The 21,217-nt window shown below is 53.4% G+C and overlaps 1 protein-coding gene across 4 annotated transcripts in view; it reads left to right on the forward strand.

The window, feature by feature from the left end:
• HDAC5 (histone deacetylase 5) overlaps nt 1-19,478 on the forward strand; it is a 35,882-nt gene extending 16,404 nt beyond the window's left edge. For 3 of the 4 annotated variants that reach the window (XM_081271314.1, XM_081271315.1, XM_081271313.1), the window contains 24 exons: nt 7,287-7,546; nt 7,628-7,772; nt 7,872-7,986; nt 8,237-8,367; nt 8,524-8,670; nt 8,758-8,870; nt 9,187-9,318; nt 9,554-9,776; nt 11,308-11,519; nt 11,768-12,052; nt 12,775-12,940; nt 13,588-13,721; nt 14,051-14,171; nt 14,649-14,698; nt 14,832-14,939; nt 15,347-15,402; nt 15,526-15,613; nt 17,249-17,368; nt 17,625-17,722; nt 17,893-18,011; nt 18,512-18,645; nt 18,862-18,946; nt 19,078-19,243; nt 19,327-19,478. In XM_081271314.1, coding sequence (XP_081127440.1) covers nt 7,287-7,546; nt 7,628-7,772; nt 7,872-7,986; nt 8,237-8,367; nt 8,524-8,670; nt 8,758-8,870; nt 9,187-9,318; nt 9,554-9,776; nt 11,308-11,519; nt 11,768-12,052; nt 12,775-12,940; nt 13,588-13,721; nt 14,051-14,171; nt 14,649-14,698; nt 14,832-14,939; nt 15,347-15,402; nt 15,526-15,613; nt 17,249-17,368; nt 17,625-17,722; nt 17,893-18,011; nt 18,512-18,645; nt 18,862-18,946; nt 19,078-19,243; nt 19,327-19,366 — 3,248 coding nt within the window. In that variant the 3' untranslated portion in view covers nt 19,367-19,478. The remainder of the gene's footprint in view (nt 1-7,286; nt 7,547-7,627; nt 7,773-7,871; nt 7,987-8,236; nt 8,368-8,523; nt 8,671-8,757; nt 8,871-9,186; nt 9,319-9,553; nt 9,777-11,307; nt 11,520-11,767; nt 12,053-12,774; nt 12,941-13,587; nt 13,722-14,050; nt 14,172-14,648; nt 14,699-14,831; nt 14,940-15,346; nt 15,403-15,525; nt 15,614-17,248; nt 17,369-17,624; nt 17,723-17,892; nt 18,012-18,511; nt 18,646-18,861; nt 18,947-19,077; nt 19,244-19,326) is intronic. The other variant, XM_081271316.1, reaches the window with a different exon arrangement.
• Nucleotides 19,479-21,217: the final 1,739 nt, after the last annotated feature.

Consider the following 21,217-nt stretch of genomic DNA (forward strand, 5'->3'; position numbering starts at 1 on the left):
CCCCCATTCCCTTCTGCCTTGTCCTCTCTTGTTTTTGAGACCCTCAGCTGTCCCTTGCCCACTGCAGAGCTGCCAGACAGGAAATCAGATTAACTGTGTCCACACGCAGCTGTAACAGCTGTCAGATTGGCAGCAGAAATGAGTGCAGGTGGTCGGGGGACACTGTGAGGTAGTGGCTCTCAAACTCAGTCTTACCACAGTTACCAAGGGAATTATTCAGATTATTCCAGGTTGGAGGCCGCAGGCAGCCCAACAACTAACATTTTAAGCCCTTATCTCAGGTAATTCTGATGTGAGTAGGTTCAGACCATGCTTGGCATAAGGGCAGTGAGGACAGGGGCCATGGGCCCAGCAGTCTGCCAGTGGGTGTCACCAGCATTCATGGACAGCCCTCCTGGGCCTTGGAACTCCTGCGAGGAGTGCCTATATTGAGAGAAAGTGGCTTTTGCCTTGGTCAGAGGCGAATCCAGCTCCCAGCAGCCTGGCAGTCTGGAGAAAGAGGATGTTTTGAGATGCCGAGAGCAGGTGTCTAAACCCAGTGGAGTGGGGGATTATGGCAAGTGGCCAGGTGGGTAGGGTGCCTTGCTGGACATTTGGGTTGGGTTGTACATGGAGAGTGGAGTCAGATCTCTTGCACGAGGGCCCCTTCTATCTCACCCCAGGTGGGGAGCGAACAGTCCCAGCAACAGCTGCAGACTTTGCACAGTTAGTGTGTCTTTTAATTGCCTCTAGCTTTGTGCCCAAGTATTTCCTGGAAACGGCTTGGAGATGGAAGTCTGTTTCTTCTCCCGATAGCATCCGAAGAGCAACTAACTCCATCTTCACTGGTTAGAGATATTCTGTGCCTTCCACCAAAGCTCTGTATCCCCTGAACTTAATGTCCTTTAGAGTCACAGTCTGTCTCTGGAATGCTGGGACTTTTGTCTACCCTGTCTCCTTCCCTGTTCTCCTGAGCTCTGGTGCTCTGGGAGCCAAGCAGGTATTACCTCTTTTCCTGGATCCTTAATATAGAGCCTGGCTTCTTATTCTCTTTCTCACTAAATTTGGGAACAGCCTTTAGGTTTTCCCCTTCTGTTTTTTAGTGGGGGACAGAGAGAGCCAGAAGATTAAGAGCTGGTTCTTCTACCTCCTTTCCAGGTGACCTTGGACAAGCATCTCCCCTCTGACTTCCCTTTCTTCCTTGGGCAGACAGGGAAGTTGAGTTGTTGAGCTTTCCGGTCTTTCCCAAACTGACATTCTAAGGGTCTCTGAGGTCAGTTTCATGTTGCTTCTGCCTTACAGGAAGAAGGGTTTAAGGTTTCCCAGGTCCTTGCTCCAGGAGGATTAGAATAATCCTGGGAGGGTGTCACCTGCAGTGGAGCACCCTGAGGCTAGAGACCAGAGAAGAATTTTGGATTGTTTGGGTCCGGGGGTCCCAGAGCAGGGACGAAAACGTGTGCTTATTTGTGTCAGGCAATGTTTTGAGGCACAAAGGTCGTCCCAGCTATTGTGGCCTGAGCCACAGAAGACAGTGACCCTTCTTGGGGGTAGCAAGGCAGGTGAGATGGACTGAAAATTCTAGAGCTGGGAGCAAACTACCCTCAGAGATTCATCTCTAATATTGGCACCCTGTTGCTGGCTGCTCTGGCTTGTGTGGGGCCCACACAAAGGGCTTTGATAGGAAAGGACCACAAAGTGACCTTTGAACAGTCTGAAATGAGAGCTAAGTCCTCAGTCTGGTAGAAGTTTGAGCCCGTCATCCTTAAAACTCTATATTTTAGCTGGGTTTGGTGGTGCACCCCCTATAATCCCAGCTGCTCGGGAGGCTGAGGCAGGAGGATTGTGAGTTCAAAGCCAGCCTCAGCAATTTAGCAAGACCTTAAGCAACTCGGAAAGACCCTGTCTCTAAATAAAATATTAAAAAGGGATGTGAATCTGTGGTTAAGCACCCCTGGGTTCAATCCCAATCCCTTTACCACCCTCCCCCCGAAAAGAGAAAGAGATAACTCAGCATTTAATTTTGTGCCCTTTGGAAATTTCTCTCTCTCTCTCTCTCTCTCTCTCTCTCTCTCTCTCTCTTTCTTTCTTTCTATCGTGCTGGGGATTGACCCAAGGCCTCACACATCCAGGCTTGCACTCCACCACTGGGCTACATCCCTGGCCCATAGAAACATTCTGAGAAGGGGCTAGAGCTGGGGCTCAGTGGCAAAGAGCCGGCTAGTGCACGTGAGGCCCTGGGTTCCATCCTCAGCACCACATAAAAATGAACAAATAAAATAAAGGCATACTGTCCATCTACAACTACAAAAAAAAAAATTTAAATAAAATAAATATTTTTTTAAAAAAGAAACGTTCTGAGAAGTACTCTATAGTTTTCACCAGATTGCCAAATGGGTCCAGGACACATAAAAAGTCAGGAGCCATTAATAATAGACCTGACTAGCACCTCCAGAGCTCTTCCCAGGCCCTGTGCCAAGTTCCTCGGCAGGCATTCTCCCAGGCCTGGCAGCTCTGAGAGATAGGTGCTCTGCTCCATTTTGCAGATGCCTGCGTGGAGCATGGAGAGGTAGCCAACACCTTACCCTAGTAAGTAGCGCTGCCTCGAACCCTCTTACTCCAGAGTCCTCGCTCTTAACCATTACGTGATGTGCATTCACTTGTGTTGCTTGATGAGTTGTGCAATTTGCTAGGTGAGAGTCATGCCCAGCATGCACATGTGGAAATACTGTCTGAATTGTGGTAGAACCTGTTGAGCCTAAATTGGCCTCACTAGTCACGTAAGAGCACAGAAATAGATCATGGGAAAACATCTTTGGTGGGGAGGGGTCATCTGCCAAGAAGTGTGAAATGCTATTCTCTGTCTCTTACCAAAATCTCTCAAAGGCAGGACAAGGACAAGAGTCTTTCCACATTCTCCAAAGGACAGAACAAGGTAATTAGATATTCAAGGAAGCTGCCCACTGTTCATCCTGGAGAGGGAGGTCCTGAGGGCCCATGGATGCTGGTGGAAGATGCCACCCTCTTGGGGGGCTGCCAAGTCTGGGCTCTCTAGAGAGATGCCCTATGTTGGAGCTGGGTACAGTTGTGTTCAGAGGGCTCCTTCCTGTGCTAGGTGTCAAACCACCTGGGTTTGGATCCCTATTTTTCTGCTGTTTAGCCCATGGGTCTTTCCACAGCAGCCTGAGAAGCTTGTTTTCCTTGCTTGTGTCAGGAAGGGCTTGAAAACAGATCAGTGATCTCAAAGTTCCCTTTTACCCTGTCCCCTCTAGGGAAGGCAGCTCCTCAGATCCAGGGATTGCCAGCACAGGCCTTGTTTCTGTCCTTAAATGTCACAAGCAGCTTAATGCTCCCTTTTCCTGGGTCCCCTCCTCCCTTAGTCTTTTATGGCTGGTGGGTCCTGGAGGAGGGTTTTTGGAGCTGGTGCCCAGCAGGTTCCACACCCTGGGCCACTCCAGGGCTTCTCTAGGGGAAACTAAAGGTCCTCCTTCCCTCTGGCCAGAGTTCATGGCACAAGGGTTCTGAATTGCTGATGTTGTCTCCCAGAGAGAGCACGGAGTGGGGGCCTGGCTTGTGGCTCAGATCAGGCACAGGCTTGGCTTTGCTCTCAGGCAGCTAGATCTGTTTCTTATTTTGAACCTTGGTTCCCAAAGCACTGCCAAGACCTGCTTCTCATGGCCCAGAGCCTCTTGTCTTCTTGGAGGCAGTAACCCTCTTTTTGACTGGACCCTCTTTTTAGACTAAGGCAATGTTGGCAGTAGTCTCAGGGTTACCCCATCAGCACCTGCACTGTCTCCCCCAGAGGAGGAGCCTGGCTACTTTTTATGCTGCCTGAAAAATCTGCTGTGGGAACCCACTGGGGCTGATGGGTTTCAGGAAAAGGAGAGAGGCAGTAGGTTGAGAAAGAAGTATCACTAAGGTGTCACTGCTGCCTTGTTGTGCCTATAAAGTGGGCAGGGTAGCCCCTCCTGAGCCAGAGCTTGGTTTCTGCAGGGCCACTCTGATGGCTTGAAACACCTGGCCACTGGAGCTTTTCCAGGGAGGCAGCGTGAGTAAGCTTGCATGAGGCAAGAGGACAGAACGGTGTTGTTACTTGTTCCTTATTCTCAGGAGAAGGAAGGGTCTAAATGCCCTGGGAAGAGTCTGGAGCAGGGTGCCCCTAGAGCCCTGCCACTTCCCTCCACAGGAGGTTGTGATGGTCGCTGTCTGGCCCCTCAGTTCTCTGCACCTCTCTGGCAGAGTGAAAGCCTAGAAAGTGAGGGAAGGACCCATGTGACACTGACCCTTTTCCTAGTCCTTCAAGGGCTCTTTGCTAGCAGAGCTCCCAACCTATCCTCTTAGGGAGCAGTACCCCTCTACCTAATCTTTTTCTTTTATGAGGTTCTCAGCCTTTCTTGGTCCGCCAGGAGGCAGCCAAGAGCCTAGTCCTATCATGACACACCTACTTCCCCTTCCAGGTGCTTGGTTTGATGGCAGCTGCCACCACCTACTCTGCTCATGCCCAGCTGGCAGAGGCACATATCCTAAAGGGGGTCCAGGGACATCCAGGTTCTAGGTCCTGTGCCTGGAAGATTACATCCTTGGGTTTCCAAGACTCTCATTTCTTGATTCCAGCCAAACAGCCATGGCCCCTTCCATTTTTGGATGGTGCCAGGTTGCTTATCTGGCAGCCCCCTGGGGAGCTGCCTGCTGCCGCAAATTAACATTCTCCAATTGTCTGTGCTTGCTCCTCGAATATGAGCAAGGCTGTGTGGCAGAACCCTCTGGCTGCCCGCCACCTGCATACCAATGGGGCTGTGGCTCCTGCTGCAGTGCTGGGCCCACCATCTCAGTGGTGGTGGTGGGAGATTCCCCTTGTCTGAACCCGTGTGCTCTCCTCAGGGCTCCTGCAAGGGAAGCCAGCCCTCCTGGCTGCAGTTCCAGCCTGAGGCAGGGTTATCTGTTGGGAGCCAGGAGTGCTTGGACCCCTGCCCTTCCCTGGTCGGGCGGGCTGGCATCCGGCTCCTGCAGCCCCAGTTCTGCCGGGAGTAGCAGGTTGAAGCCGGTCTACCTCTTGGCTTAGTGATCAGTGTCACGGGCCAATCCAGCCTTGCCTAGGAACACATAACTCTCCAGTCAGCCTGGGGCCTTGCCGAACATCACAGGGGCTGGGGAGAGCTGAGGCTGGCCATTGGCTCCTTGCTTGCCACCCTACTTTAAACCCCCCCGACTAGGGCTGGTCACTTCTACAAAGGCCCTCTGCAGTTTTCAAGGGCCCTTTCTCCTGGTGCTGGGACAGGACTTGGGTTTAGAGAGAGTGATACTCTGTGTGTGTGTGTGTGTGTGTGTGTGTGTGTGTGTGTGTGTAAAAAACTCCACCCTCTTGGCCACATCTGACCACTCCTGCAGATGTGGCTCTGGCTTGGTGGCCGCAGAGTCGTCAGTGCGGCTGACGGGAAAACCACAGAGGAATGTGCCCAACAGTGCTGTGGGGAGAAGGGGTGATGGGATGGAGAGAGATGTACTGCTCAGGCTTTACCTTCTCCCACCCACCCCTGCCTCTACTGGGTCCCAGAGGCTTATTTAGGCATGAGAGTGACATGGCCTTGACCTTCTGTGGCCTTGACCCTGCCTCAGTTGCTGGGTTCTCTGGAGAAATCCAGGCCCATGGACGGGGTACGGGGTGCCCCGTTGAGCCTTCTTCCAGTGCCCTTCCCTTTCTTATGTGGAGTGGCGGTGGCAGCCTGGGCCTGCTTGCTGGCAGCCATCAGGATGTTGCCATCCCATCTTCTCTGCCTGGGCTACAGTGGACCATTTTGCCGCAAGAGTGTCTTCCAGCCATTGTGGTCTCCCTGGGCTGTCATAAAGAAAGTGAAGGCTTGCTTTGGAGAAAAAAATGGAAAAGAAACAAGATGGGCTGGCCCTGCCCTTCTTGCTTCCTCCTTCCCAGGCTTCAGTATCCTGCCTTCCCTTTCCTGCTGGCGTCAGTAGGCTTTGTGGGGTGTGGGCTGGGCTTGGGGCTCTCTGCTGGAGTGGTGTTTGCCCAGTTGCCCTGGCAACCACAGAGCAGTGGTGGGGAGTAGTGACAGTCATTGACCAAGGACAGTGCCCAGGGATCAAGAGGTCGAGACCCAGCCTTCCCATAAATCCATTGGAAACTTTTGGGCTCTGTGGGGCCCCTTGGCCCATTACCCACATGGGGGCTGGACCCTAGGTGTCAGCCACCTATTAGACCCCTTTGCCTCTTTCCAGAAGAGACTCCCTGGAGCTGGAGTGTAAGGTCCTGCCACAGCTCCAGCCCTCCCCCTGCCATAACCCTTCTTCCTGTCTGATTCCTTTTCCTTTCCTGTCTCCTCCTCCCACCTCCTCCCTGCCCGCCCATTCTCTCATTCCCCTCCCCCCAAGCACAGCTGCTGTTTGGCTCACTCTATATATAGAGGCATTTTCAGGGTAATTACAATAAAACTGTTGAAAGGAGATAATCCAGCAAAGGAAGCCAGGCTGACTCCCAGCACCCTCCTGTCCCTGGTTTGGTGCAGCCCTGCACCCCCTTTCCCTGGTCCCACCCCCATTCCTATACCTCCCCTTCCTGCCCCATCTCTCCCAGCTGGCTAAAACCAAGGGAAGTGCAGTGGGGGTGTCCAGAAAGTCTCCACAGACCTGGATTTACCTGGGTCCCTGGCTGTTAACCACAGCAGTTCTAGAACCAACCTCTATGCCTCAGTTTCTCTTCTACCATTGACTTCAGTGGGGGCATGATGCTGAGAGATGGAGATAAGACAGTGACGGTAAATAAAAGTATAGGACCTGGATCACATCCTGGTTCTTCAGTCAGCTGTGTGTCCTGTCAAGTCACTTAAACCCCTCTGAACCTCAATTTCCTTATCTATAAAATGAGATATAATAATAGCACCTAAGTCAGGTAACTATGCAATTTAAATGAGTAATTCATGTAAAATGCCCAGTGGTGATAACTGTCAATGACAGTATTATTAAAATCTGCTACCAAGCTTTATGCTCATGCATTTAAATTTTTTTTTTTTCTCCCTGCTATAGTGCATCAAACCCAGGGCCTCACACAAGCTAGGCAAGCACTCTACCACTAAGCCACACTCCCAGTCCTGATGCATGTTTTCTAATTGAGGTTCATGACTTTACCTTCATTTAATGAAGATGGAAGGCTGAATCCATGGGCAGAGGGATTTGACTTTTCTATTCTTTTGGGTTTGGTAGTCCTGCCTGGTAGTCTCCTGGGCCCCAGTCCTGTCTGCCAGGGCCTAGTGAGATCTGGGAATGGGCCCACTGACCACTCCTATCTCTTGTGCCCACAGTGGAGGTAAAGCCGGTGCTGCCAGGAGCCATGCCCAGCTCCATCGGGGGTGGGGGTGGAGGCAGCCCCAGCCCTGTGGAGCTGAGGGGGGCTCTGGCTGGCCCTGTGGACCCGGCCCTGCGGGAGCAGCAACTGCAACAGGAGCTCCTGGCGCTCAAGCAGCAGCAGCAGCTGCAGAAGCAGCTTCTGTTTGCAGAGTTCCAGAAACAGCATGACCACCTGACGCGGCAGCATGAGGTCCAGCTGCAGAAGCACCTCAAGGTGAGTAAGGGGGGCATGGGCCACACAGAGCCGCTCCCTTGCTTGGTGGCTCACAGCACTCCCACCTCTGTGCCCCTGTAGCAGCAGCAGGAGATGCTGGCAGCCAAGAGGCAACAGGAGCTGGAGCAGCAGCGGCAACGGGAGCAGCAGCGGCAAGAAGAGCTGGAGAAGCAGAGGCTGGAGCAGCAGCTGCTCATCCTGCGCAACAAGGAGAAGAGCAAAGAGAGTAAGGCCCTGCTGGGCAGGTGGGCAGGCATTCCACTGCCTGGGAGTCCCGCCCTGCCCCTCGCACAAGCACCCAAGTCACCTGTGCCCTACCCTGCAGGCGCCATCGCCAGCACCGAAGTGAAACTGAGGCTCCAGGAATTCCTCTTGTCAAAGTCGAAGGAGCCCACGCCAGGCGGCCTCAACCATTCCCTCCCACAGCATCCCAAATGCTGGTAACAACTCTGGGAGGCATGTGTGGGAACAGGGGTCCTTTTTAAGGTCTGCCTGACTCTGTGATAACAAGCAGCATCTGCCTTGTGGCCATGTTCAGGCTTGGCAGGCTCCTTGGGGATGAGACTCTCTATTCCCCTCTCTAGGATTCATTTTCTGTCCTTACATATGTGCAGTGGACTTTCCATAACTATAAACTGTCTGGTGGCATGTCCAGTGGTGGGTAGTAACCTAGATCTGTCCCATCCCCAGGGGAGCCCACCATGCTTCTTTGGACCAGAGTTCCCCTCCCCAGAGCGGCCCCCCAGGGACGCCTCCCTCCTATAAACTGCCTTTGCTTGGGCCCTACGACAGCCGTGATGACTTCCCCCTCCGCAAAACAGGTATGTGAGCACCCTGATCTGGCCTCCCGGAATATGGCTCCTGGGGTGGGGGTGGGAACGTCCAGGGGGCAGGACTGCCCTGTGAGCCAGCTCTGACCGTGGTGGGCTGGCTGCAGGTGTGTGGATATGTCTGAGCCCTGGCTACCTTCTCTCCAGCCTCTGAACCCAATTTGAAAGTGCGTTCAAGGCTAAAACAGAAGGTGGCTGAACGGAGAAGCAGTCCCCTCCTGCGACGAAAAGATGGGACTGTTATTAGCACCTTTAAGAAGAGAGCAGTGGAGATTACAGGCGCTGGGCCTGGGGGTAAGGGCTCTTCTGTGTCCCTGTTCTGAGGGCCTGGGAGTGGGGGTGGCTTGGAGCAGGCCCAGGTGACAGCCACTTCTTCTGTAGTGTCGTCTGTGTGTAACAGTGCGCCCGGCTCTGGCCCCAGCTCTCCCAACAGCTCCCACAGCACCATCGCTGAGAATGGCTTTACTGGCTCAGTCCCCAACATCCCCACCGAGGTACAGGCCTGACTGAGGCTGGCGGGGAAGGGGGGTGGGGACACCGAGCTGCTTTTTTTCCCTTGGAAGGAAGAGTGCAACTACTTCCAATCTGGCTGAGAGTGTACCTCTGTGCCTGTGTGGAGTCCATGCTTGGACATGTTGCCTCAAAGGGAGATTTGTCCCCCAAGCCCCAAAGGGCTCTCTCAGTTACCCCAGTTGGAACTCAGGGTGGGGAGAATGGAGCACCATGCAGGTCCTTGGCTGACCCCAGGCCTCGCTCCTTCACTGTCTCCCCTTGCTTGCTCTCATGCCTGTCTCTCCGCCTCCTTCCCAGATGCTCCCCCAGCACCGGGCCCTCCCTCTGGACAGCTCCCCCAACCAGTTTAGCCTCTACACGTCTCCTTCTCTGCCCAACATCTCCCTAGGGCTGCAGGCCACAGTCACTGTCACCAACTCACACCTCACCGTAAGTACAGGGCACATACCCCATCTTCCCTCTGGTCTTGGGGGTGTCCTACATGCTCGCAGCTGAGATTTTTCATTCCCAAGGCCCTGAGGGAGCTCAGATGGCCCTATCCAGAGCCATCTGGGATGGAAGGGTTGGAAGAGGGTAGATGAGGGCTGTATGACTGGGGGAGTATGAGCTTCTGCCTTCTCTCCCTTCTTTTTCACCTCTCCCTTCCTTTGTCATCTCTTGCCAGGCCTCCCCGAAGCTGTCGACGCAGCAGGAGGCTGAGAGGCAGGCCCTTCAGTCCCTGCGGCAGGGTGGCACACTGACGGGCAAGTTCATGAGCACATCCTCCATCCCTGGCTGCCTTCTAGGCGTGGCCCTGGAGGGTGACACGAGCCCGCATGGGCACGCCTCTCTGTTGCAGCATGTACTGCTGCTGGAGCAGGCCCGGCAGCAGAGTACCCTCATTGCTGGTGAGTGGGCAGGTGGCTCTGCCAGGGAGGGGCATTTGGCTATTATGGGGGACCAAATAAGGACCAAATGTTAGGGAGAAGCAGCTAGGGATACTCTCCAGCTCTGCCACGGCCATCAACAGTTTTCCACATTCTGAAAATATCAGATACCTACAGAATTTTCTTTTTTGTTTTTTAAAGGGATTATTTCTTTTCTTTTTTTTTTTAGAGAGAGAGAGAGAATTTTTTTTTTAATATTTATATTTTAGTTTTCGGCAGACACAACATCTTTGTTTGTATGTGGTGCTGAGGATCAAACCCGGGCCGCATGCGTGCCAGGTGAGCGCGCTACTGCTTGAGCCACATCTCCAGCCCCCCTACGGAATTTGCTATCATCACGAGTTCATATTCCAGAGCAGCACTATTCAGTAGAAACAATACAAACCATATATGAAATTTAAAGCTCTCTAGTAGTTACATTAAAAATTTTAAAAAGAGGGCTGGGGATATAGCTCCATTGGTAGAGTGCTTGCCTTGCTTGCACAAGGCCCTGGGTTCAATCCCTTGCACCACACACAAAAAAGAAAGAAACTTGGCATAGTGGCACATGCCTATAATCCCAGCAAATAGGGAGACTGGGGCAAGAGGATTGAAATTTTAAGGCCAGGGGCTGGGGTTGTGGCTCAGCAGTAGGGTGCTCACCTCACACGTGCAGGACCCTGGGTTGGATCCTCAGGACCACATTAAAATAAATAAGTGAAACGGAGGTGTTGTGTCCAGCTACAACCAAAAACTATATATATATGAAAGTTCAAGGCCAGCCTTAGAAATTTAGGGAGACCCTATCTCAAAAAAGAAATAAAAAGAATTAAGGGGATATAGATTAACAGTTCAAGCCCCCGGGTTTAGTCCTCGGTGCAAAAACAAGTCAAAGATAGAATTAATTTCATACTATATGTTTAACATATCTAGAATATTATTTCAACACTTAATAAATATAGACTTATCAATGAGGAATTTCACTTTTTGTTTCATATTACGTCTTTGGAATCCAGTCTGTAATTCACCCTTCTAGCACATGTCAATGTAGACAAACCACATTTCAAGGGCTCAGTAGTCACATATAGCCAGTAGCTATGGTATTAGACAGTTTTAGACAATCAGCCCTTAAGTACTTGTTGACATGATAGAAGTTCTGCTTGAAGGATACAAGATATTGGCCCATGGGGTCTATGATCAGGAAGGTCGTATTGCAATTGGAGAAAGTAGTTGCAGTTTACCCGCATGGAGGACCTAGGACAACATGAATACTAAATTAAGCAAACTGAGAATGGTGAATACAGGAGGGCTCGCTGGGAACAGTGCCTGAGATGTAGGAGGGGAGAAGTGGGGTTGGAGTTTGGGGATGGGGTACCTCAGGCCCCTCTGAGGTTTTTTCTGAGTATTTAGTGGTGATATTCTAGAAGGGAGATCTGGGCTGTGGGGGGATTGAGGGTGGGCCTTGTGCCCTGCCAATGTCAACAGCATTTACTCCCCTCCCCTGCCTTCATAGTACCGCTCCATGGGCAGTCCCCGTTGGTGACAGGTGAACGTGTGGCCACCAGCATGCGGACAGTGGGCAAGCTCCCGCGGCACCGGCCCCTGAGCCGCACTCAGTCCTCACCACTGCCACAGAGTCCCCAGGCCCTGCAGCAGCTGGTCATGCAACAGCAGCATCAGCAGTTCCTGGAGAAGCAGAAGCAGCAGCAGTTGCAGCTGGGCAAGGTATTCTAGAAGGGAGGCAAATGTCCTAGGGCTGTGGCCAGGAAAGATCAGGCTGGTAGGAAGAGTTAGTGGCTCAGTCTGTCCTGGGTGGGTGTTTGCTCAGAGGCGCCCCCTTGAGTTTTTCCAGCTTAATAGAAGCTCTGTGTGGGCTGGCAGCTGCCTGGGAGAAGGCTGGGAAGGACAGACCAGGCCGGCAGCACAGCTGCGCCCCTCCCCCTACTGATATGAACCCTACATTCTGCTCCCAGATCCTCACCAAGACAGGGGAGCTGCCCAGGCAGCCTACTACCCACCCTGAGGAGACAGAGGAGGAACTGACAGAGCAGCAGGAGGCCTTGCTGGGGGAAGGAGCGCTGACCATGCCCCGGGAAGGCTCTACGGAGAGCGAGAGCACACAGGAAGAGCTGGAGGAGGAAGAGGAGGAGGAGGTGGAGGAGGACGACGATGACTGCATCCAGGTCAAGGATGAAGAGGGCGAGAGTGGCCCCGATGAGGGGCCCGACTTGGAAGAGTCCAGTGCTGCTTACAAAAAGGTGCCCCCAGCCCTGGTTCCGGCTCTTGGTCCCCACCACTTTTCCCCTTTTTCCACCCTTGCCTGCCTGTACCTTTCCCCAACAGTGCAGTTGCCAGGCTGTCAGGAGTAGCTTTCTGAAGAGATCAAGGGGAAGAGAGGCCAGGAGGGAGTAGAAGGGAGGAGCCGCTTTTCTTGGTCCCTGAGCTGTGCCTGCACATGTCTGCCAGCCCCCCTGCATCTGTGACTGCCCCCGCCTCTCTGCTTTGGTGTGTGTGTGTGCATGTGTGTACATGCACGTGTCCTGTGTGTATATGCGTTTGTGCCTGTGTCGGCCGCTTGTGCGTCGGTCTCTGCGTGCATGTGAGAGTGTGTACACACACGCCCCCACTGTTACTACAGTCTGCTTGCTTGCGCGACTAGTGCTCGCTCCATTCATTGCGGACACAGCTGAGCCCTCCGGGCCTGACTCATCCCACCCCCGCTCCGCCCCGCCCCTCAGCCTCTTACCTCAATGCTACTCTTTGATGTGACTCATCACATCCCCCCAACCCTCCCCACCTAAGAGGAGATGGCAAGGCTGGAGTGTCTTCTGTCCCTGGAGGGAGCAAGTGGGAGGAGGTGGGGGAAGGAGAAGACTTGTAAGAAAAGTGCTGGATTGGGGGCCCCCTGGAGGCCCCAAGGGCACCTGTCTTCACTCCTATCTAGGCTGAGCCTCACCCAGGTTCTTCCTGCTCCTTTTAGCTGTTCACAGATGCTCAGCAGCTGCAGCCACTGCAGGTGTACCAGGCACCCCTCAGCCTGGCCACTGTGCCCCATCAGGCCCTGGGCCGCACCCAGTCCTCACCTGCTGCCCCTGGGGGCATGAAGAGTCCCCCGGAACAGCCCATCAAGCACCTCTTCACCACAGGTGAGCACCACCACCAGCAGTTATTCTTCTGTGTAGCATCCAGGTCCCCTCATACCCTGGAGGGAGGGAAGGTGGGCCTTTATCTCTCCCTATCCCCCACAGCTATTCATGGTAGTGGAAGTAACTTTTTGCCCCAGACAGAACGGGCAGCCCTGCCTCTACCAATTGGGCAGCACTGTTTTCTAGGCCAAATCATTACCACTGAGTGTGCCTGATTCTGTACATCACCTCGCGAGCCCTAACACCCTGGGTGGAGAGAGCCCACTCTCTTTTGGGTCTTTGCCTTTCTAGCTTCCTCTCCTCCCTATGGGGTTCAAATTGAGGCCTCAGCCTCCCCATGAGGCTTCCACAGATTGGGTTCTAAGAGGGCACATTTTGCTTAAGGATGTTCCCATCTCACCAATGGGAAGCAGCACATAGGAGCTGGGAGAGGATGGGGGTGAAGGAAGATGTTCCATCGTCGGGGCAGTGGGCCAATATCAAAACCAGTGGGGGTGTCAAGGGCAGGGCAGCACTGTTGGGTGGCCAGTATGGGTGAGGGCAGGTATTCAGGCTGGGGGTGGGTGAACACTGCTGAGGGTCATGGTGGCCAGGCTGAGACTCTGGGCCCAGAGCAGTGCTGGCTGACATGAAGGTCTGTGGCCCAGGCGTAGTCTACGACACGTTCATGCTGAAGCACCAGTGCATGTGTGGGAACACACATGTGCACCCCGAACACGCCGGCCGCATCCAGAGCATCTGGTCCCGGCTGCAGGAGACGGGCCTGCTTAGTAAGTGTGAGGTGAGAGCGCTCCCTTCCTCCAGACCCAGCTTCAGTTCAGCCAGAGCCTCCGTTTCTCCCCTACTAGTGAAACTTCTTTCCAACCCCAGCCCTTGGAGCACTCCCACAGACACCTGCCTGTGTCCCTCCCTCGTGGTCCCCAGACCATGGGGAAAAGTCCTGGAGTAGGCTTCTCAGGGGGTCAGGACATAGTTGCTCAAAATCCTTTGGATCTCCTGAGACCACCAGATGGGTTCATGGCCCTGGGCTCTGTAGACAGAGTTTGGGCGTCAGGGGAGCTGAGCCTTCAGTGTAGCCCTTGACTGGACTCTCTGCCCTCCCCCTGGCAGCGGATCCGGGGTCGCAAAGCCACTCTGGAGGAGATCCAGACAGTGCACTCTGAATACCACACCCTGCTCTATGGGACCAGCCCCCTCAACCGGCAGAAGCTGGACAACAAGAAGCTGCTCGGTAGGCTGGCCGGCAGGGTGCGGGCAGGGCATGTCTTCCGTGTGGGTGGAATAGGGGCTGTCAGGAAGACCTGGCCAGTGTAGGTATGCCGTTCTGATGGGCCCAGGTCATCCCTGTGGCAGAGGTGACATGGTTGCCATGTCATGGACCTCCGGAGGTACCATTAACATAAATTCAACCTGGCCAGAACATGCTGGAGGGTGCTAGACAGCAGGATGAAAATGATGGGTTGTTTTGGTGGGGGGTGCTTTGTTCCTCTCCTCAGCCTGTCATACCCCTGCCATCTGTCCCTAGAGGGAGGATGCCCCACAGAACAAGGGACAAACAGTTCCCAACTGGTGTGGACTGCAGAAGCCTGGCCTGTGCTTGGGTCTAAGCCTTCATTTTCTATGGCTGAGTTCACTGCCCTCTGCAGAGCTCAACCTGTATACGTGGCAACTGAGGCAACTTCCAAAGTCACTCTGTCCTTCCCTGCAGGCCCCATCAGCCAGAAGATGTATGCCATGCTGCCTTGTGGGGGCATTGGGGTGAGTAGGTTGTGTGCCAGTGGGGGGGGGGGTTGGGCAGGCAGCTCCTACCCACCACTGGTCACTGCTGCAGAAGGCATTTTTGTCCTCCTCGTGCAAGGGGCCACTGAAGCGCACTCTCCTGACCCTGCAGGTGGACAGTGACACTGTGTGGAATGAGATGCACTCTTCCAGTGCTGTGCGCATGGCAGTGGGCTGCCTGGTAGAGCTGGCCTTCAAGGTGGCTGCAGGAGAGCTGAAGGTGAGAGTGTGCTCATGGCCTTGGCACTCCTTGGCTTGTCCTGCATCCTCAGGACTGGGGAACAGGGACAGCCTTGACCTCCCTTCAGAGAGGCACTATCCTTTACAGCCTTAACTCAGGTGCCAAGGTGGGGAGAAGGTGACGGTACTAGGGACAGCTAGGGGTTGAGGGGCATGAGGGACAAGCATTCACGCCTTGTGCTCTGGTGTTTCAAGGGCAGGGACTTCCTTCCTGCCTGCCCAAGAGGCCCGTGGCTGAGGTTGTAACCGTGTGTTGAATTTATACATGCTTTTCTGATCTGTGTTCCCTTCCCTGCCTGGATCGTGCTTCTTGCTGTGTCCACCCCTCTCTGGTGCCACCTTGCTTTCTTGACTCTTTTTTCTGTACCTCTGCCTGTACCTCTTCAGAATGGATTTGCCATCATCCGGCCCCCAGGACACCACGCAGAGGAATCCACAGCCATGTGAGTGCCACTCCATCCCCACCCTAAGCCTCTGCCCTTGGCCCTTCCTGTCTTTTGCTCTTTAAGTGAACCTCACCTAACCTGAAGCTGACCTCCCCACCCTTTTCTCCCCCGCCCCCTCAGGGGATTCTGCTTCTTCAACTCTGTAGCCATCACAGCTAAACTCCTGCAGCAGAAGCTGAATGTGGGCAAGGTCCTCATCGTGGACTGGGTAGGCAGTGGGCTGGAGAGGCTGGGCAAGGTGGGCAGAGAGCTAGGCCAGGGGCAGCCTTCAGGAAGTCCTGTTCCCTGCAAGCATCCCACTCTGCCTCAGGGTGGCACTGGGACTCACTCCTGATGACTGATGAATCCTACATCCCTTCTGCTGGATCATCAGCCCAGTCCTCAGGTTCCAGTAGGGCTTCCTCCTCTCCTTTAGAGATCCGAGAGGACTTTTAGCCTCTGTCCACCTTGGCCTCCATCTGGCAGCCTCAAGCAGCTGAAGGATTTCCTACAGTAGATAGGTGTGCCACCACCACTGCTAGAAGCCACTTTCTCTTCCACCCTGCAGAATTAGCTGTTTTTTAGGAACCCAACTAGTATTTGATATACCATGCTTCTCACAGCTACCTCTAGTAGTAAAAAGTAGGATGTCCATTTCTACAAATAAGGCCCTGGGTGACCTACCCAAGATCACTTAGCTGAGAATGCTGCATTTCTGCCCCTGCTGCTGTGAATGCGTCTCAGATCTTGCCCCAATGATAGAAAAACACACACCACTCACTCACTGCTCAGGGAGGTCATCTGGAGCAATCCTTAGCAAGGGTGAAATTTTGGAATTCCAATTTAGGCTTTAAAATTCATTTAGCTGGGCATGGTGGCCCATGTCTGTAATCCCAGTGACTTGGAAGGCTGAGAAGGAGGATTGCAAGTTTGAGGCTAGCCACAGTAACTTAACAAGGCCCCTAGCAACATAGGGAAACCCTCTCTCAAAATAAAAAATAGAAGGACTGAGGATGTGGCTCAGTGATAAAGTACCCCCTGGGTCAATTCCTAGCACCAAAATTTTTTTTATTTAAATTTAGATTCTCAGGCATGGTGGGGCACGTCTGGAGTCTTTTTTTTTTTTTTTTTTTTTTTGGTGATGCTGGGGATTGAACCCAGGGCCTTGTGATGCGAGGTAAGCACTCTACCAACTGAGCTATATCCCCAGCCCACACCTGTACTCTTAGCCAGAAGTAATGGGAGACTCAGGCAGGAGGACCACCAAGTTCAAGGCCAGCCTCAACTTAGCAAGGCCCTAAGCAACTTAAGAGAGACCCTGTCTCAAAATAAAAAATAGAAGGGCTGGGGAAGTAGCTCAGTGGTGTCCCTGCATTTAATCCTCAGGGGGAAAGGCTAGATCCTTCCTCAGAATTGATCTACTTATTTTATTTTTTAACTTTTTAAATATTTCTTAGTTGTTGATTGACCTTTATTTTATTTATTTATATGTGGTTCTGAGAATCGAACCCAGTGCCTCACACACGCTAGGCAAGTGCTCTTGCACTGAGCTACAATCCCAGCCATGATCTGCTAATTTTAGTTCCTTACCATCCCTAATATTTCTCCAAAACTGTTCAGTAGAATGGGTTCTGCAGAGAGTTGAACCACATTTGACCCGTGGCTTTGTATAGCCCCTAAGTGGTACATAATTCAGTTGTGCAGACTCCAGTTAGAGAAGTAGGGTAGGCAGTCCTGTTGTAAACAGAGTGCAGATGCCCTGGAGCCACGGGTAAGCTCACCCCCAGAGCTCACCGGAGTGAATTTTTGACCTTAGGGTTAGAGCTTGGGCCATTTTCCTGATGTTTTCACCTCTCCCTACCAGGACATTCACCATGGCAATGGCACCCAGCAAGCATTCTACAGTGATCCCTCTGTGCTCTACATCTCCCTGCATCGCTATGACAATGGGAACTTCTTTCCAGGCTCTGGGGCTCCTGAAGAGGTACAGCTCCTGGGCCTACATGCAGGCCTCTCAGGGAGTTGGCAGGATGGGCCCTGGCAGGAAGCCACTGAAGTCCATAGTGGTGCTGGTCCCTGGGGCATCTCAGGGGCTCCTAGTGGGAGGACCTCACAGGTCTGACTGCCTCTCAGGCACAGCAGAGGTCAGTGGAGTGACGCCTTGGAGGCAGAGGTGAGGGCGGGTCAATGTCAGAGATCCCCAGGCAGTGAGAATAACCCCTTCCCAATCTTGGTGCTAGGTCGGTGGAGGGCCAGGCGTGGGGTACAATGTGAATGTGGCATGGACAGGAGGTGTGGATCCCCCCATTGGAGATGTGGAGTACCTGACAGCCTTCAGGTAGGTTTGAGAAGGGCCAAGGGAGAGATGGTAGCCCCTGGGTCTGGTGGGAGGGGCAACAGGTGCTCAGTTCAATGTGGGTGGAGGAGTGTGGTCTCCTAGAAGAGAACAGAGGGGGTGAGGCCTGGCCTGGCCATCTTCTGGGGTCAGCTTGGGTCATCCCTTTGCAGGACAGTGGTGATGCCTATTGCCCATGAGTTCTCACCTGATGTGGTCCTAGTCTCCGCTGGGTTTGATGCTGTTGAAGGACATCTGTCTCCACTTGGTGGCTATTCTGTCACTGCCAGATGTAAGCCTGTTGGGAGTTTGAGGGAGGGTGTAGAACAGTGAAGAAGAAGTCAAGCAGGGACATGGGGCAAGGAACAGACTGATATTCCAGGGGAAGGGAAGGGCAGGGGGTAGATAGGTCTAAGGCTCGGAATCATCTTGCTAGCTCCTTTCACCCTCCTTCTGCCAACCCTGGGGGGGCAGCAGGAAGAAGTGGGGTAGCAGAGGATATATATCTTCTTCTGGAGCCATGGGGTTGGAGCTTTCCAACCAATCCCTGGCCTTTCAGTGATGTGCCCTATACCATAGCATGTAACTGATTTTCTCAGCCTGTCTTATGTTTTGTCTCTGGATTACTTAGTCCACCATCATTGATTATTATTATGGATATATGTGGGTTTATGTTTTCCATCTCATTTAGTGCTATTTGTCCTCTTCTTGTTTCTTTTTCTTTCCCTTCTTTCTGTCTCTTGAATTGATATTTTTTTACCATTTCATCCTCTTTCCTTCACCCATCCAAAGGTTTTGGCCACTTGACCAGGCAGCTGATGACGCTGGCAGGGGGCCGGGTGGTGCTGGCCCTGGAGGGAGGCCACGACTTGACCGCCATCTGTGATGCCTCTGAGGCCTGTGTCTCAGCTCTGCTTAGCGTGGAGGTGAGGGGGTCACAAGAGGAAACAATAGGCCAGGGGTGAGCGGTCAGCAAAAACGTCTACCTCCCTGGGTTGAGTAGTACCCACAAGCTGCTAGCCGGCTGGGAAGGCTTTCTGAGTATGCCTGCCCCATCATGAGGGATGGCTGGGGCTGAATGAGGACATTTAGAGGGGCAGGTGACATCACCCCAATCTAAGTTTTTTTCTTTCTCTTATCAGCTACAGCCCTTGGATGAGGCAGTCTTACAGCAAAAGCCCAACATCAATGCAGTAACCACACTAGAGAAAGTCATCGAGATCCAGAGTGCGTGGGGACAGGTGGAGGGGCGCAGACCTCAGCCTGATTGGGGGCAGGGTTTGTGGGAGTGCCAGGGCTGGGGTGTACCTATGGGTTTGTGTGCCCTCCCTGACCCCCTGGCCATCCCTCTTCCACAGGCAAACACTGGAGCTGTGTGCAGAGGTTTGCCACTGGTCTGGGCCGTTCCTTGCGGGAGGCCCAGGCTGGTGAGACGGAGGAGGCCGAGACTGTGAGCGCCATGGCCTTGCTGTCGGTGGGGGCTGAGCAGGCCCAGGCTGCTGCCGCCCGGGAGCACAGCCCCAGGTAGGCTCCCTGCCTTCCACCTTCCTGTCCTGGCTCAAGGTGCTGTCCTTCACTCAATGCTTTCCCTGTGCTTGTCCCCACAGGCCGGCAGAGGAGCCCATGGAGCAGGAGCCTGCCCTGTGACACCCCGGCCCCCATCCCTCTGGGCTTCATCATTGTGATTTTGTTTATTTTTTCTATTAAAAACAAAAAGTCACACATTCAACAACGTGTTCTGTGTGGGTCTCTCAGCCTTGCCCTTCCTGTTCCTCTCAGCTGTCCAGCACTCCTGTAGCCTACACCTCAGCTCTGAAAGTGTATTCCCTCTGTAGGGTTGGGGTGCGCTGCCCAGCCAGCTCCCCATGTTGTACCCCACACCCACATCCTTTCATTGTCCTTTTCCCCCTTGGAGCCTGGGCTAGCTCAAGGTGGGCACAGGAGCCCAGATGATACCCTTCAGTTCTGGGGCTCCCAAGTGAGGTGGGAACAGTAAGTTGGTGCCTTGGCTTTGGCTGACTTGGGGGGAATGCCTTACCTTTACCCCCCTTTCCTGATACTGGAGAGGGCACACCAGTAAGATGCAGGGTGGAGTGGAGGAGAGGTGAGTTGTCATGCTACATTTCTCTACTTTTCCTCTGTCACCCCCGTCATCTCTGCAGACCCCTCTGCTTGGCCTCAGCATCCACAGCAGGCTTGAGCCACAATGGGCAGGGCTGTCCTGCCTTGTACTTCTCAGGGCCTGTTTCCCCTCCCAGGGGTCCAGAGGGCAAAAGGGATGGGGGATGAACACCTTGGTTCTGAGGGGTTAGAAGGAGTCCCAGAACCAGAACCAGGCTTGTTCTCCAACTTACTCTTTTGGTGTTTTTGCCTTCTGCTAGCACAGCCTGAGGAGGGGGAGGAGGTGGTTCCTACAGGGGCCTTGTAGGCTGGTGAGAGGCCCTTTGCTCTTCAGTAGGTTTCCCCCAGCCATCCAGCAAGATGCAAGTAGAAAGGTCAGGGCTTACCTTCCTCCTGGGGCCTTTTGCTTTGAAGCCTAGGGCTGGTAACTGTATATTTCTAGAAGGGGCAGGACCATAACCCAGGAATCTAGGAGTTTGCCCTCAGCAGGAGCTTCCTTCCTCCCTGAGCACCCTCAGTTGGCCACTATCTCAAGGGAGCTGAGACCAGGAGGGTCTGGGCACTCCCCTTCCTCTTTTCCAGGAGTCCTCCGGAGCCCCCTGTTTCAAGGGGTTGGGGGCCCATAGGCTTCCAGGGAATGCTGTCCAGCCTGTAGGAAACCAAAGATGGGTAGTGGCTCCTAGGGGGTTAACTCTCCTCTCTCCTTCCTGATGCCACACATACTCTACTTTCATCTTCAGGGCCCTACCAATCTGTTTACATACTTATTATCCTAATGCTCCCCCTCCCCAACAGGGTTGAGGGCCAGGGGAGGGGCAGAGTTCTACCCCAATTGGTTCGTTGTGCGCTGTGTGTTCTAGATCCTCCTGGGGATGGGGAAGGGGCTAGGCCCATTGTACCAGGCCTCCCCACAATGAGCTCCAGGCTCCAGCCCCTGACCCTCCCTCTTCCTGTGGCTAGTGGGGTTCTCCTGTAAACCCACTCCTTGCTTTGTCTTCCCAGATATGGATTTCAGTTAAGAATTTTGTAACCTGTTACACTGTGTGTTCTTGTGTAAATAAACTTTTTGTTTCTGGCAGTGCTTTCTGGGGCCAGTGTCTGTGTGTCTGGATTCTCAAAGGGAACAGAGGTTCTTATTCCCCTTCCTAGCCAAAAAAACTGCCTTTTCTCCAGCCCTGGACCAGAAGCCAATTTGGAAAATGGGAGGCTGGGGCAGAACATCTCTGTCCTGTAGATGAAAGACAAGGTTTCACTGAATGTAGCCATTGCATCTTATGGAACCTCTCTTGTGGCCTAAGTGGTGATGTGTGTTGTATTGGGGTTTGGGGACAGGACTGAGAGCTCTCAGCTGAGTTTCCAGTATCCCCTTTCCTTTGA

The sequence above is a fragment of the Spermophilus citellus genome (genome assembly GCF_964194105.1).
Source record: "Spermophilus citellus genome assembly, chromosome: 17".
Classification (NCBI taxonomy): domain Eukaryota; kingdom Metazoa; phylum Chordata; class Mammalia; order Rodentia; family Sciuridae; genus Spermophilus; species Spermophilus citellus.